Source organism: Ptychodera flava, chromosome 20, assembly GCF_041260155.1.
Source record: "Ptychodera flava strain L36383 chromosome 20, AS_Pfla_20210202, whole genome shotgun sequence".
NCBI classification, from domain to species: Eukaryota; Metazoa; Hemichordata; class Enteropneusta; family Ptychoderidae; genus Ptychodera; species Ptychodera flava.
Window position 1 is genome coordinate 23,176,100 of NC_091947.1, and position 18,096 is coordinate 23,194,195.

Here is an 18,096-nt window from a genome sequence, read left to right on the forward strand (position 1 = left end):
TGGAAATTGCCGTAGCTACAACTGATGATGTCATTATTTTAGTCCTTATATGGACCTGAAGTGGGTTCAAAGGGTAAGGAATGGATTTATTTGTCAGGTGACCTGTTAAACGCGGGAAATCAAGTTCCAAACTTTGCCTGAGCGAACCTCAGGCCGTGTACGGATATATCCATGCATGGCGCTGAGCGTGAGTGGGCGTGTACGGATATATACGGGCATGGCGTTTTAAGGGTTAATTATGGGCATATCTAATTTTGAGCGAGCCAATAGAGCTAGAGGTCTGATTTTTGGTATATAGGGATAACTTAGCAAAACAATTTTTTTGACAAAATGTCAAGTGGCCTCGGTGACCTTTGACCTCAAATATACATATTTTCCATAACTCTGTAACCACAAGTGCTACACCCTTCATGTTTGGTATGATTGGACACCTTATGACGCTACATACTGTACCTCATTAATTATGCGCATATCTCATTTCTGAGAGAGCCAATAGAGCTGGATGTCTGATTTTTGGTATATAGGGATAACTATAGGAGAGAAATTTTTTGACCAAATGTCATGTGACCTCGATGACCTTTTACCTAAAATATATGTTTATGTCAATAAATAAGTAACCACAAGTGCTATGTCCTTTGTATTTAGTAGGATGGGAGACCTTATGACACGCTCATTAATTATGTACACATCTAATTCTGGGCAAGCGAATAGAGCTAGAGATCTGATTTTTTGGCATATAGGGATTAATTAGCAATATAATTTTTTTTTTCAAAATGTCATGTGACCTCGATGACCTTTGACCTTGATTATACATATATATGCATATTTCAGTAACCACAAGTTCTATACCCTCCAATTTTGATAGGATATAAGACCTTAAGATGTCACATCTTGTACCTCATTTATAATGCGCATATGTATTTCTTGGCTGGCCAATACTGCTAGAGGTCTGATTTTTTTTCCCGATTTAGAACCATAACTTAGACATGCCTCATGTGTTTCAAATTGGGAACAACGACATAGACGTATGTGCCCATAGATCTCAACATATACACTCCAGTGATACTTCTTAATGACCACATTTTCCTGCCCCATCAAGACTAATACTCCTATTACAAGTGGGGACTATGTCATTGTAAATGACTTGTTGAGTTAATGGTTGTATCACAGTATTCGATATATCTAATTCTGTATTTTTTCCATTTTATATTCTGAATAATTACATTAAACATATTTCACTGTCTCCAGTACATTTCATTTAAGTATTTCACTTCATGCACTTTATCCCTTTCACACATGTTCAAATATCTGACCAGAGAACAAACACTAAATAGTCCAGGATGGGAGCTACAGTGTCATTGACGCTATTTTTATGATAAGAATAGGAAAAATTATCACAAATAATGCCTAATCGACTTGTGTTTAGACTATAGTCTGTAGAAGCTATTGGGATGAGCATCCGTCCGTCTGTTATCAGTCTGTCTGTATGTATGTATGTACCGGTATGTATGTATGTATGTATATATGTCCGTTTGTGAGGAATGTCTGTCCATTCAAATATTTTGAGAACACAGACATGATATTTGTTGTGTAGATGCAAAATATGATTATGACAAAAAAACTGATTTTTAGCTACTGTAGACTATAGTCTACAGAAGCTATTGGGATGGGTATCTGTCCGGTGTCCTTCTGTATGTATGTATGTATGTATGTATGTATGTATGCACGTCCGTTTGTGAGGATATCCGTCCACTCAAATATCTTGAGAACCGCAGTACTTACAGATTTGATATTTGTTGTGTGGATGCAAAATACGATTATGAGAAACTATTTTGTTTTTATTTTTTGATATTGTTGAAAATATGTACATTAGCACAAAAAAGTCGTTTTTGGTAAAAGATCATCTTCTTCATAACCGCTGGTCAGAAAGCTTTGATATTTGTTATACAGGTCCCTAGGGAAGACCCAACTTAGATTTGTTCAAAGTGTGATGACATATGCAAATTCGTATTTTTAAGGCATTTTTTGTCATTTTTGGTCAAAAATTTATTTCATCAAAACCACTTGACAGCTTTGATATTTGGTGTACAGGTTCATAGGAATGATCAAAATATGATATATTCAAATTATGATGAAATCTGCAATTTTGTATTTTTGGCATAATATTTGCCATTTTGGGTAAAAAAATTTGTTTCTCAAAAACTACTTATCTTTTTGGGTCAATTTTTGCCATTTTTGGTCAAAATCTTTGTTTCTCAAAAGTTACTCATCTGATAGCTTTGATATTTGGTATACAGGTTCCTAGGGTTTATCTTAATGTAGTATATTGAAATTATGATGAAATCTTCAATTTTGTATTTTTGCAGCTAATTTTGCCATTTTTGGTCAGGCTGTCCTGAAATGAGCTATCAAAGATATCCACCTTCGTCATCAACACATGTGTCACAAAAAGTTATTCTCTACATAACACAGCAGAGCTCTGTCGACTGTTAGGTCGCTTGGTTTTTCAAAACCGCTGGTCAGACAGCTTTAATATTTGGTATACAGGTCCCTAGGATGACTTTAGTGAGATAATTTCATACATTCAGGAAATACTTAATTTTGTATCCATGTCTATAGTAGCTTCAGGGACATTGGCCCTATGTCTTGTTTTTTGATATCGTTGAAAATATGCAAATAAGCGCAAGAAAACCGTTTTTTGTAAAAATTCTACTTCTATAAACCGCTGTTCAGACAGCTTTGATATTTGGTATACATGTCCTTAGGGATGACCTAACTTAGGTTTGTTCAATTTGTGATAAAATATGCAAAATTTGTATTTTGAAGGCAATTATTGTCATTTTTGGTCAAAAAGTCCTCTTTACAACTGCTGGTCAGACAGCTTTGATATTTGGGAATTAGGTCCTATTTCAGATTTGTTCAAATTATGTAGAGATATGCAAATTTATATTTTTAAGGCAATTTTCATCATTTTTGGTGAAAATTTTTTTTCACAAAAACTCACTTGTCTTATAGCTTTGATATTTTGTATACAGCTTCATAGGGATGATCAAAATCTGATATATTCAAATTATTATGAAAACTAAAATTTTGTATTTATGGGGTATTTTTTGCCATTTTTGGTCAAAAATTTGTGTATGAAAAACTATGTGTCTGATAAGTTTGATATTTGGTATACATGTTTCTACAAATTAACTTAATGTGATATATTGAAATTGTGATGAAATCTGCAATTTGTATTTTTGGGGCAATTTTTGCAATTTTTGATCAAAAAAATGTTTCTCAAAAACTACTTGTCATACTAATTAACTACTTAACCTTTGATATTTGGTATATAGGTTATTTTAGTGTGATATATTGACATTGTGCTGAAATCTTAAATTTTGTATTTTTTGGTCAATTTTTACTGTTACTGGTCAAAACCTTTGTTTCTCAAAAGTTACTCATCTAACAGCTTTGATACTTGGTGTACAGGTTTCTAGGGTTTATCTTAATGTGATCTATTGGAATTATGATGAAATCTTCAATTTTGTATTTTTGCAGGTTTTTTGCAGGCTTGTTTCTTCAAAACCGTGGTCAGACAGCTTTGATATTTGGTATATAGGTCCTTTAGGATGAGGCATAGTAGTGAGATAATATCATACAGTTGGCAGCTCTTCTTTATTTTCTGCTGCTTTTCTTAGTACACTATAGTGGAAGGATTTGAAATTGTTTTTCCATCATGCTCACATGCTCACCATTGCTCACAGACCTGAATTTACAATCTTGTGGCAACATTGGGTCAATGACATCTGTGCATGAGAACAAAATTTCCTGTTGGGAAAGTATTTGTGATTTGTGAAATTATTCTAAATTGCTTTATAGTCTCAAAGGGTACCTCAATTAAAGGGCTGTGTCGGTGTCAGATTGTCTTGCAAGGAAATTTACTTACTAGATTACAATTTCAATGGAAAACAAAGGCTATGTGTGACATTCCATAATCCTCTCACAGACTAGAACAAATTTGATCCCAGGGATCAAGCCCCTGGCCTTTAAGTATTTCTGAGATTTTGCAGATAGTATAAATTTTAAGAAGTGCAAAATCATCTGGTTTTTGCATATAGCCCTCCTCAAAAGTTGCTTACCTTTCCTGATAGCTTTTAGTCAGGTGGCTTAGCAACAAAAAACAGCAAGATCGTTACACGGATGACAAAAGTGCAAAATTTGCTACAGAGGTTCACATATATGTGTAGATCAAAATTAGCTATTGCTCCAAAAATTTGGGTCACCGGAAAGGCTCGATGACGTCATAAATTCAAAATGGCCGCCATTATATTGCTTAAAATGGTAAAATACGCTAATTCAGGCAGTTTTCAATATTTTGTTGCATAAACTGACAAAAACATTCTCATTTATAAGTAAAACATAAAATTGACGCAAAGCAATTATGATTACGTCATAAAGCCAAAATGGCCGACCAAATTCAAAATGTCTGCCGTAACATTGTCTAAAATGTTAAAGTACTGTTAATTAAGCCTGTTCAGCATTTTATCGCCTGAACTGAAATTAACATCCCAAACTACAGACAAAAAATATAATTGATGCAAATTATTTATTGTGATGACGTCATAAAACCAAAATGGCAACCGAAAATTACAAAATGGCCTGTTATGAAGTTCACTTTGCTTGGTACAATAGCCCATTTACGTGACAAAATGATAGTTTCAAGGTAATGTACAATTTGTATTAATATTCCATAAACTCAAAATAAAAAATAAATGTACCAAACCTTTGCCAATAAGTTCAACACAAATAACAAACCCTTATGAGATTATTTATTACTAAACAATAATCTGTGTTTGAAAAATCGAATCGATATAAAAGGAAATGAAGACAACTTCACACACTGGCTAACCTTGTTTATGATACGGTATATTGATGGAGGATGGCTGACGTTTTGTTACATTAACTTCTTTTTGATACAAGCTATGTCTTTCTTTTTGTTATCTCGTTGTTGAAGTTTTTGCGTTGAGAAATTGACCTTTTTTATGAAGCCCGTATTGTTGTTGCATGTGCGAACATAGCTGAGTAATTCACCTTCAATGAAGCATTTGAAGGTTGGTGGCAGATAAATATTGTCAGATGGTTTTGTGTGGGTTTTACAATCGAGCCATCTCTCTCGATTGCGTGTCTGACATTTGAAGACCACAAGGTCTAGGTGTTAGATTTTGTCGATGAAATGTTCAATTATGAATTCCAAGTTGAACGTAGGGTACAGGGTGTTGCACTCCCCGACAAATGTTCTGAATGTTATGAGTTTATGTTCTGTTCCTGAGTAAATCATGAAAATGTTACCTTTTAAACGTTGAGGGGATTTTTGTATCGTATCAGTTGGCTGGTAATGTTTCAGAATCCAACGCTACGATCGCTGCATTTATGGCTTCATTTTTGGCATGTTTTTCTACATTGATAACACTTCTAATGTTACAAGATAGAGTTTGCTTGTATTTTATTGATTCTAACCAGTTAATGAAGTTTTTGGGTCCCTAACATATGTAAGTCGTCTTTGCATGATTTGTTTTATGACAAAGTCTAGAAATTCCGAGATTTGGTTTATTGGGCTCGAGCAGCCATTTCTATTGAGACGTGGGATGATGATTGTTCCTTCTGCTTGCAATGGGTTTGTGTATTTTTGGCAGGAGATACCATCGTGTTGAACAAATTATTCTACTTATGGGAATGGGGAAACTGTAAATCACCTCGTCAATGATCTTCTAGTCGCAGATAAACGATATCGTGTACAATTTCCACCGTATAGTTAATGTCGCCAAGTGTTGCACATTTCGCAGCTGTCTATAACTTTCTTTAATGTCAGTTGTCGTATTCACAATTGCTATGTCTCTTACTTTATTGATGGGTTTATTGTGATTTATTTGTTTTAGACAGATTGTTCAGAGCAGTCTTTTCTGTTAGAGTAGTGTTCTTTCTGATGTGGGTTGCGAATGGAATTTCCTCTATCGAACTAAGTTGCTTCGAGACAGTTTACAATTTTGGGTTTTCCGCCGTTAGTAGTGTCGACATTGGATTTATCTTATAACAGATGTCTGATTGATGAATTTATCGTTTATTTCTCATGACATTGCACACTCTTATGATGCGAATAGATTTGTTGATATCTGATAGGACAATTTTTCTGTATAGGCAATTCGGAATGGGATTAAATTTCAAGCTTTTGCTTGATGCTTTGATTTGCAAGATTTTTGATGAATCTGAGAATCTTTCTAAGTTCTTGCTTTTGTTTAATCTTCGATTTTCTGTTTATAATATGTTCTTCCAGGCGTTTTTTTACGTTTTATGTTTCCAAAAGGCAAAATGATACCAAAAACGAAAGGCAAAGATGCTTTCATAAAAATCACGAAAGCTGCAAAAAAGCAAGGTAACCTAGCTTCAAAAGTCAAAATAGTCTTCTCTTTGTTCATAAAACCCTGAGGAAACGGTCTTTTTAAGCCAGCACATCCTCCAAAAAGAGAACTACTGTAGCACAAAACTATGTGTTTGTCATCACACATCGAGACATAAAAAACCCAGAAAATTCAACAAACGAAAAAGGCTTCTCAAACAAAGGAAGCAAAAGACCAAAATCACAAACATAAAACCTCTTTCGGGGGCCAAGGTCACATGACCAGGGTCAAGGCATGATTTATTCACCGGTTTCTCGCTATGTTTTTCGTTATCATGAAATCACACTACTATTGATCTACTCACTATATCGTAACACTTTCAAAGGTAGAACCGATATGTAAAGTTGCCCTCATTTCCTTTACAATGATTCACTTTTTCAGACAGAGACCATTGTTAAATACTCAATAATTTCATAATAGTTTGCAACTTGTGTTGAGCTTATTGGCTAAGTTTTGGTACATTTATCATTTATTTTGAGTTTACGGATCATCAAGACAAATTGTACATTACCTTGAAACTATTATTTCGTCACATAAATGGGCTATTGTACTAAGCATAGTAAACTTCATAATAGGCCATTTTGTAATTTGTGGTTGCCATTTTGTTTTTATGACGTCATCACAATAATTAATTTGCATCAATTATATGTTTTGTCTGTAATTTGGGGTGTTAATTTCAGTTCAGGCACTAAAATGCTGGACACAGGCTTCATCAACAGTAATTGAACATTATCACAAGGTATTATGGGGGATATTTTGAATTTGGTCGGCCATTTTGGCTTTATGACGTCATCACAATAATTTATTTGCATCAATTTTATGTTGTATTTGTAATTTGGGATGTTTGTCAGTTTATTCAAAATAATATTGAAAACTGCCCGAATTAGCAGTATTTTACCATTTTAAGCAATATAACGGTGGCCATTTTAAATTTATGACGTCATCGAGCCTTTCCGGTGACCCAAATTTTTGGAGCAATAGCTAATTTGATCTACACATGTATGCGAACCTCTGTGGCAAATTTGGCACTTTTGTCATCGTGTAACGATATTTTTGTTAAGCCACCTGACTATTTGGGATGCTCATATGTGTGCACTGGTCTTTAAGTGTCATTCAAAATGGTACTTTTTATTAAGCCAGGGACTGCAACAGACTTTTGAATATGTAAGAAGATCTTAGCTTGCATGATCTCGCGATGAGCACAACTGCACAGAAAAGTGTTTTTAGTCCCCGTGGCCATCGTCCGGGGGGATGACTTATAGGTTCCGTGCATGTATCCGTCTGTCCGTCTGTTCACGTAGATATCTCAGAGAAGCCTGGAGCGATTTACTCAAACTTGGTACAAGGATTACTCCTTATGTCATACATATGCTCGTCAATTTGTTTTGCAATCCAATAAGGCCGTCTGATGGCTATTTTTTGCTCACGTGTTCACACACGTGAGCATATAGTTTACGGCTGTCTGTGTGTGTGTGTGTGTGTATGTGTGTCTGTCTGTATACCCAATATCTCAAGAACTGCAGAGGGATGTCAACCAAATTTGGTGCACAGCTTCAGGATCTAAATGGCAAGTACTGAAAAGGTTTTGGTGGGCGTCACGTATGTTTTGGGCGTGAATTTAGTTGTGCGCATGCGCCAGCGAACGCGTCTTTGTGCACTGACGGATTATGTTAATAACATAGCAACCGTCGTTAGCAACGAACTCCGCCCCTTACTTTAACCAATGAAATCCGCTAATCTAAAATCGTCATGAATAATTTGAATGCATAATAATGTTTTCCTTCACAAGAGATAGTTCTGGTGCGAAAACGGGATGAAAATCGTAGTATCCAAACGTTTTATCGAACAATACTGGCGTAACGGTCATATTTTTGAATTTCCGAAAATTCCAAGACATTGATGATGAATATTATTATGTTCTTGAGTTTTCCGGAGAAAATCACATGGTGATTTGAGAAGTGTGTGCCTCAGTTTTACTGCCACACCCGACCATGTGCGCGGCTAATTTTCCTAGCCGCCGCCACAGCTCGATGTAGTTCACGGACTGAGAGGTAAGTTTTATGCATTAATAGCTCTTGTCGAAGCCTATAGTTCGTTAAATTATGTACTGAAACAAATTCCGAGTGATATTACTTCAGGCATATTCCCGTTTTGGTTCATTTTTAGCTCTAAATTGGTCTTGGGCTGATCTGGTCATCGTTTATGCATAGTACGTACTTGTAGAAGCCATATATCAACGTTGTACATGCCGAGCGTGGGAAACCGGAAGTAACGCTCGATTTCGGAAATGGCATGATCACGGTCCCGCTCTTTCACGAAGTGTTTGTGGCGTAAAGCCATGGCTTATAGTATTAAATAAGTTATTTCAGTTACGTCTAATGGGTAGAAACGTGCTTATAATTTCATCTGAACAGACTAGCGTGATTTTGAAATGCCAGGTGACATGACACTGACAATGACATGCATTGTCGACATGCCATCGATTGCGTAGCAGGCGATCTATAGCTCACGTTGAAACGACATGGTAAGAGTTCAGAATTCTTACTTGGACACTTTTGTATTTGCGGGTGGCTCACTCGATAACAGTGACCTGACTGACGAATAGCTGGAAAACCACTACAAAGTAGGACTGACGGAAGCCATTTAAATATCTCCAAGACGTGGGCGGTAGAGTTTATTGACCTTTGCCGTTCACTGCATAAAAAAATATCGCTGTTCAGCTTGTTGGGTTCAAGTCAACAGTGGACTAGAGGATGATTAATTCTATATAGCAAATGGGGAATCAGAAAATTTCACGAAGGTCACAGTAAGTCAGCATTGTTGAAAATTGGTTTGTCTAGACATCAGTTCAACAGTTGTAGCATAATGTCATTTTTCCATGTCAGTGGATGATGATACTTCCATTTTGACTTATGCAAATATGATTGAGGTAAAGTATCTCATTTTGATGTACGTGATATTATTTACTACGTACTTCAGTGCATTGGATGTGATATATTATCAATCTGGTGATTTATGCATTATTTGTAGGATAAAATAGGACAACTCACACACCAAAGTGTGCAGGCTGTGATGCTTGGCATGGATAGGTGAATGGATATGTGGATAGAAAATCCGAAAAAAGGGGGAGCTGGCAACGGACAAATCAAAAGGCAAGTCATATATTAATAATATTCATAAGTTGTCATTGTCATGTCATGTCCTTGAGACAGAAACAATAAACAGGTAAGTATCAATCACGTAAACATTTATTATTATTCACCATAAACAGGTAAGTATCGATCCAATCTGATCAAAATCTGAGATGTAGGGAACAGCGTCGTGAAGTCTGATGTGTTGCCGCCTGTAGTCAGAGACGACAACACATCAGAATTCACTTTGCCATTCCCTAAAGTCTGATTATAATCAGATTGGTATCAATCACATAAATGTTTATCATTCTTCACCATAAAAAGGTAAGTATCAATCACATAAACATTTACTATATACACATGGTGAGAACTGTTGTATCATACACACAAAAAATGGTGTTTCCCTTGCAGATTCTCTTCCATCAAAGCTAATTAGATATGATTGCAAGACTAATGATATGTGAAGGAGATGCTTATGAACCCATTTGTGAGGATGTTTTGGTTCATGTACAGTTATGGAGCAGGTACAAGAACCCGACTTTGAGTTAAAAGTTACATGCATTGAATGGCATTTATCTTCGAAAATAAAAGTAAAAATAGAAATGGATTTGCGAGTGACTGACCAAATTACAGATTGTCAAACCAATAAAATGTCTCATTAACATTTTCAGTACACATGTACCAGTACATTCTGTGTACACAAGCATTTTTGTCGATACATATAACATTTATTGGCTTTTATTCTTTCCAATTTTACACACGATTTCGGGTTTGTGCTTCTGAGTGGTGGGAGATGCCTGCATCCAGTGTTCTTTCATCAGGCTCTTGGCAATTTCGAGACTGTCTTTTAGGCCCCTTATACTAAATCTGATATTATTGAGGTCTGCATGAATATGCTCCCCACCCTGTTCCCCATGAAAACCGCAGCCAAATCCCCATCTTCTGATCCATGGGACGGTGTGATTTTCAAGGATGTGTAACTTCGGTGAGATCTTGGCATCAGGAAATTGCTGCCTGTAGTAGGCCATGAGAGCATCTATATTTGCTTCTAGAGAAAGAGAAAAAACAAACCAATTAAAATGGTCAGTTGGCACAATTACTCATAAAGCTCTTGTTACCCCACCAGTTACCCCACTTCCAGATGATAGGATTGTTTCTATACAGAAGTATACCTTACCTAAGTTGTTGATTTCTCCAGCTTCCATGTAGTTAGATGAGCTGTATGCAGCATGGCACTTGGCAAACAATTTGAAAGTTTGTTGAATTTCTCACATACAGTCACGGCTTCAGCAGTAATCTCTTGGTTTCTCTTTCCCACTTCATCAACTACAGCTTGTGTGAGCATATCAATGTTGCAGTCCTACATGCATGGATGAGAACATATTGCATGTGTGAAGTTTAAAGAAGTTTGGTAGGCTCAATAATGGTCAGTTAAGAAGTGGATAATCACCACAAGTATAAGGTAAGTCATTTTCTTGATTTCCAAATGTAATGCCTAATGTGTGTGTGATACAGAACTTGTGCAGATGACATGTATATTCTGTCATGTGCTTGTCAAATTCTGTATCCCACATCGTGCATGACTTTACTTTGCACAGTTTGTCAACTAACCTGTAAACATTTGTGCACATGATTTCCAACGAATGCCTTTCCATGATATGCCTGCCGGTGGACATTTTATTTTTGCAGAGTGTTGTCAAGTGTCTGCACAAGAAGACCGTCTGCATCTATTTTTTGTCCAGCTTACTAACTTCCATTTCAAACATATTGTAGAAGCGTAGGTAAATACCCAGGTCCAGATGAAGACTCGGCACACACACCTAATTGTTTTTAAACAGAAGTAAAAATATATGGATGTGTAAGTCTTTACCTACTGTATCAAACCCAAGTAGAGGTCTTCAACTTTTCTCACAACAATTCGGTATAAAGATTGCCATTTCAGATTAGGAAAACAGAGTACATTGTGGTCTATACAAATGTAAATATTACAGATTAATTTGTCCATCTAGTTGGGTTGGGTAATGAGTATAATTGACAGCACTAAAACCCATAACAAGTCTTGCCTGTATACAGTAAGAAGTAAGTGCATAATTACCTGTGTTATTGGGATGTCAAATATTGGTTCATTTATTGCATTGTTGAAGTGCTTTGCATTTGACAACTTCCCTTTGCCAATGGTCAGGAATTCATTGTAGTCCTTGGAAATTTGTTCAAGGGTCCTGGGTTGTGAAATTCTCAGTTGTCTTGGTATCTGGGACTCCTCTTGGGTTACTAAACACCACAGACAAAAATGTCTTCCACTTGGTCCACTCAAACCGTACATCTTACAAAGATATTCATAGTCTCCGAAAGCAAACAGCCTGAATGTCTTTCCCCTAAGACAAATATAGAGAATATATGCAAAAAAAAAAACCAAGTGAAAGTGAGTATTTTAAAACCAGAAGACCATTGAGTAACAGCTTGACTGAATTCTGCAGACAATTTCATATATTTTACCACCAGATCTTGAACCCACACCTACTGCACCAAATTGCGTAGCTGGGACATCAGACCGCTCTGCCATATTCTCAACCCTAAATTCAACAACTGGCCAAGTTTTTACAATCCAATGCGTGGTGTTATGACACAGCTGAGTCTGGTGAGATGCACACAAATGCACACGCTAACATACATCACGAAGGTTGTACATATTCGTAGTCATTTTGAGTTTGATTTTGTGTATACAGAAAGATAAACATCAAAATTTAGGGGAAACTGGGACCACATACTCCAGTATTGTGGAGTATCGTCCACCCCTTGCTGTTGCTGTTGAAAGTCATGTAAGTAATGTTTTCAATATTTTCAACTCACTTCCAGGTCAGTGTCTTGAGATGATGTAGTTGTTCTTTGTATCTTCCCAGAGCAGTGAGCAAGTTTTGAAAGCTGTCTCCACTTTCAAACAGGCAAAATACAACTGTGTTTTGTTTGGCGTTAGGGTGAGGAACGTTGCCTAGCTGGAACATGGATTTAAAACTTCCTCCGCCCTTGTCTCCACCTAGTTTAATCCACAGTTCATTCTCTGGTATGTGTCCGTCATGCCATGTCAGTAGGTTTAATCTGGAAAATAAAGACTTTATGACTTAAAAAGCCCCAGTATCTGTACCCTTACATGTTTAGTTGACATGTGAACTACATATAAAACTCAAAGTTACAGTTACTGGGCTTTGATGACAAAAAAAATGAAAGATCTATGGAGTATGATCACATTGTCAGTATCAGAAATGAATTTCAAAATTTAGATTCCAGTGCACAGTTACATCACTTACTTGTCATTGTCCTCAAGATGTTGTAACACTTTTTCAGGCAGACTTCTTGCATACACACAGGGTGCAGGCTTCACAGTTTTCCCCTTTTCATCATTGAAGACAAAAGGCAAACTTTCTGCTAGCAAATTATCACCAATAATGTGTTCCTTTTCTCTTCTCATTTTCAGTTCACCTTCACTTCTCAAACCCCACTGACTGAACCATCTATGCAAAACAATAGAAAGAATGTCCAGTTAACTTTCAGTGTACACATGTACTTTTGTTCTATGTCCATGTATAGCTATGGTGTGTCAAGCCTTAGTGAGCAGAACAATATGAATAATAATATTATTCATATTGTTCTGCTCAGTGAGGCTTGACACAAACAACAACTTTTGATATTAATTTTGTCATTCTGGTTTCATTTATATATAATATATAATATCAATGAAACTAGAATGACAAAAATAATATCAATAATATGTGTTTGTTACTTTGACCCTTTAATTGAATTTTTTTCCATTTTATAGTGTTTCTTCTCTAGCAGGTAAGTAGGATACGCGAAGACTAACCTCTTCAATTTCCTGTTGCTGTTCCAAGACATTCCAAGATCACTTTTTACAGCCAACATTTCTTCACCGCTGATCGTCTTCTTTGGGATTTTGGCAAACAACTCATCTATTCTCCTTTGTTTTGCAGCAACTTTAATTTCATCTGTTTGTTGCGCATCTGTTGACCCTTTACTAATTTTCTCTCTTTGATTTTCCAGGTAAATGGACCGTTTGCGTATGGTGCTCCTGCAGGCAGTGTTTGTAGCAACTCTTGCTTGTGGTGTCTGAACAACAACAAGGTTCTGAAGAAAAGATAAATTGAGGATTGATGATGTACACAACTGATTTTGTTGCAACGGATTCTTGACTCGCTGAATGAAATAAATATTTATCTGGGCAGAAATATCCTGAAATACATATTTAGAATGCAAAGCATATCATCATCAAATATTGTAAAAGACCACTGACTTTTCATTCTTATCTCAGTTGTAAACTTTGGATGAGCAGTTATTTTCCAATCTACTACAATCTACTCTAGCCCAGCAGCATATATACTAGTGTTTTCTGTAAACTCATTAAATGATCAATATCCACACATAACTTTCTGTATGTTTTCTGTTAAAAATTTTATTGTTGCAATATCAATAAAAAATAGAAAAAAACTTACTGGTCCTCCTGTTTTGTAGATGGCTGTTTTTCCATCTGCTGATTTATTTAGTTTACTTTTCAGTAAATGTGTTGCCACTTTCTCCAAGTCCTTTGTGAGTGGTAATTCTATTGGTCGCTCTAATACCGACAATATGCCTGCTGTTTGTTCACTTTGTTTATTTGACTCTGTAATCTGACTTGGTGTACAGCTGTGTTTATTGAGGTCAGAGGAGTTGCAAATTTGTTGACATGTTTGGCATTTCATTGGTAAAGAACGTAAAATATTAATAAAATACAACTTGGCAGGACGGACAGAAAAACAACATACAGACTGGGTACAAAATGGACAACGGACACACTGGGCATTTTCAGTAAGAAATACTTCAACAAGACATTTACTACAAAAAACATGTTCACACGGTGTCTCCAATGGATTAGTGAAAACAGACAGGCAAATGGTGCATTTTACATCATCCATTGGTATTGGCTTGAATTGGTCAGGCCAATCAAAAGTCGGTGACATTTCAGCTTGTTGCATTAAGTGTGCCTTACCATCCTCTGTTAAAATTATATCAGTTTGGTGGTCACTGTCATGATTTTGTTTTGATTTTGTTGGTGGTCTGCCCCGTTTTACCTTTTTTGGCTTTCCTCCTTTACTTTGCTGTTTAAATTCTTTACAAACATTACATTCTCCTGTTCTTGGGTGGGGTTCCCATACATCATTGTCAAAAGAAAATACTGAATCATTGAACAAACGCTTATAACATAAATAACAAATGTGGTTTGGATGCACATCCTGTTCATCAGTCCCTACATCAATACCAAAAGTAAAAGAAATCTGATCTGTATATTTGGAACATAATTTAGGACATTTTCCTGTCAGCTCATCTACTGAATTTTGGGCCCTACCCCCACAAATTCTGCACATCTTTCTGAGGCAGGCAAGATGAAAATCAAAACCAGACATCTTCACAACACAAAAAAAGAAGAAACCGCAAAAAAATTATGCCAAACTCAAGAAAAAAAGTAGAAGGCCGTCAGCTGGGTTGTAAATTACAATGAAGGTCAATGAACTGAAGTGTAAACAGAGTCTAAACCACTACGTAATTTTTTTTTCAAAAACCTTACAAAAAAAAATTAGCCTCAGTGAAACTTTGTTGAATGTAATAAAAATAAGTAGCTTTAACTTACTATGTTGGTGAAATTAGTTGACAAACTCAGAAAATATCAAAAATCGCCGACAAAATTTGACCTCAAAACTGTACACAACAGCTGGCAGACAGACGTGAGTCGCTAGGTGGGCCTACAACTCGATCAAATTTTCGCGGGTTTACAATCGTCTGACCGCCCCAAACTCATACATATTCATATAATTAGTTCCCAAAGAACATTCTGACACTAGTTTGACATCATTCTGATCATTTTTATTGGTTAAAAGGCCATAGAAACTTGAAGAAATCGCCCAGTTGCTACGAAGCTCTGTAGCTCATTAACATACAATCAGGTGACATTTTTTTGCACACGACCTTTGCCCTGTGTAAATTTAGCTTGCGCATGCGCACAACTTAATCTCGGTTTCAGCTAACTAAACATACGTGGCGTGGCTTGGATATTAATGAAGTTATGAAAGTTTTAATTTTTCTGTTGCATGGTTGTCTATGAGAGAGCTTGTGCTGACGCCGCGTATGACAAGTGAAAACGATCGACTGTTTGAGGGCACTGTGAAATGAGCTGTCCAGGTTGGCTACAGCTGGATAGCTTTGGTTTCAACCACAGTCCCTCCGTGTTTCAACCTCGTATTGAACGTTAAAAATATGATATTTTATGACTCATTCAACTCACTATTCAAGATAAAATATCGTTTAGCAAATTAGCATTACCCTTGGGGATTGATTGTTTCTCTCGCTGCTCGATTGCCAGAAATGACTACATACCTTCTCCACCTAGCCTCATGGCATGGCATTATCACTTACCCCGATCCCTAAATATGGAAGTGCAGATGAATAATAACTTTGGGTAAAAGGTATTGAAGTGTCCAATCAGGTTCGTGCACAGAGTCCAAGGCTGTGCCCTACTTCATGTACTTCTGCCGTGTTTTGATTTTGCTTCGCCAAGAAACGTGCTTGTAGCGCGCAAACAAATTCCTTAAGACTCAAAATTATTTGTCTGCAACTACTATGCAATAGTCGTCTACAGCTGATATTCCGTAATGCGTTCCCTCTTAAATAAGACGAAGCAAATATCCGATCTAAGTTTCACGTGGTTTATTCGAATATAGGCATGTCTTCCAGACTGAGAACTACAAACGTTGAGAACGTTTGGGAATGATTAACTGAAAACAAATCAAACAAAAGGATACAGGAAGTGAGAACTAAGCTACGTTCACACTATGACACAGGAAGTAAATACTCTCTATGACACAGGAAGTAAATACACTCTATGACACAGGAAATTGGAAACAGGAAGTAACTAACAGGAAGTAATACTCCCTCTAAGATGACTCAGGGGTCAAAGGTCATAATAGGTGGGGTGGTCACGTGACCCACCTCAGTAAACGCCCTCTAATGGTGACTGAACGTTTACTTTCGTTGACAAAATCTCATTTGCATAAAAGCAGCCTTGACTTAACAATTAGCTGCTTTGAAACAATCACTAACTCAAAGTTGCATAAGAATACAATCACTAAAATCTACTTTAACTAAAAGGTCTCAAAAAGTTGTACTATAAACGTAATCAGAGTCCGTTGAATGTGTCCATTATAGCATTCATTGTTCGCATACTTCAATGAGTCCTTGGCCTTTTGTTAGGCGCACGTGCTCTTAGAGTCTCACAATGGAATAAGGCTATTCAATGTTCCTTCAAGAATGTCTGCTTTAAAGTCACAAAAGAATCAACTGAATGGCTTACCGATTTTGTGTGGAGTTGTATAAGACTATCGCATCAACAGGTTCAAAGCTGTTTCATCAAAATGGTTTTACAAGCAATCTTGGCGAGAACTATAGCCTGTCACTTTCAGAGACATGTCCACTCTCTGAAGGTCTAACTTAAAGTGTCTAAAAGCACGCTTGGAATGGGTACATGTGCGCAATGCGTAATACAAAAGGTAAACATTGAAGGACGGAAGTTGATGGTGACTCATGACTTTGAATTTGAACTATGGCCAAATAAGGGGATGTTGATTTTGACCGTAACAGTGCTTGCCATTGTCCATAAAAGTGTGTTTGCTCTCCTTTGTAAGCATTTTAAAATTCTAACTGTGTCAGATTAAAAAGGCGAGTTTGTTCGTGAAACAAATTTGGGGATAGGCTTTCGTATGCATACTATCGGCAGTTCATGTCGCATACCATGCTTGTGTAACTGCCGAGCTCAACCTGCATTCACGGATGTACAATCATGATGTGTTCAATTCCGATGAAGATTCATAAGTCTTACTTTTGCAGTCTTTTTTCCGTATGATAATCCCGACAATTCGTGTTACGGTGAGACGTGGTGGCGATTTTATGATAAGATTTTCAATACTGCAAAGCTACATAGCGTCATTGTCGTGTGATCAAGGTACAGTGTTGTTGAACGGGATACAGAAACTCTGCAGAGGGAGAACGATCGTTGACATGAACAGTCAATGTACTTCAGCACGTAGTCCGCAGATTGTGATTGAGAAAATAAACGTGTCCCAGTAAATAGCGGAAATTTATGTACATTAACTAGATATTAATCAAATTTCCAGCTCACGCGAAAATGTATTGCAAAGATTTGTCACTGACAAATACTAGCTGCACTGTACGGAAAAATCAGTCTGTAGAATAGTTCAAGTAGTACTACCCGAGACAAACACTTGTGTTGTCAATTTTGATTTCATTTCACAAACTTAATACTTCATCGAGTATCGCGTATTTCAGCCTTTGTGAAGCCATTTTATTGATATTTTCAATTTTTGTATTGGCTTTGTTGTGGAACATGTTGAATCGTCTCCGCGGACATGTAGGCACTAGGCCGTGGTGCAAACATTCAGCGGCAAATTATCGTTTCGAAGCAAACAGTT

General features: G+C 36.7%; 2 protein-coding genes and 1 long non-coding RNA gene across 3 annotated transcripts in view; 2 read left to right on the top strand and 1 right to left on the bottom strand.

The window, feature by feature from the left end:
• The window catches only part of LOC139119532 (protein mono-ADP-ribosyltransferase PARP14-like), a 240,592-nt gene that overhangs the window by 142,276 nt on the left and 80,220 nt on the right, over positions 1-18,096 (top strand). The window lies entirely within an intron of this gene.
• LOC139120344 (uncharacterized) lies at positions 7,455-13,763 on the top strand. Its single transcript, XR_011549083.1, has 3 exons — positions 7,455-9,592; positions 10,904-11,033; positions 13,625-13,763. It is a non-coding gene; the product is annotated as an uncharacterized lncRNA (long non-coding RNA).
• Positions 10,274-15,189, bottom strand: LOC139120343 (uncharacterized). The gene is made up of 8 exons (XM_070684681.1): positions 14,074-15,189; positions 13,428-13,708; positions 12,877-13,080; positions 12,422-12,667; positions 11,667-11,946; positions 11,183-11,391; positions 10,749-10,931; positions 10,274-10,619 (listed from the first exon to the last, which is right to left on the bottom strand). The coding sequence occupies exons 1-6, from the start codon at positions 15,019-15,021 to the stop codon at positions 11,299-11,301; spliced, it is 2,052 nt and encodes a 683-aa protein (XP_070540782.1). The 5' UTR covers positions 15,022-15,189; the 3' UTR covers positions 10,274-10,619; positions 10,749-10,931; positions 11,183-11,298.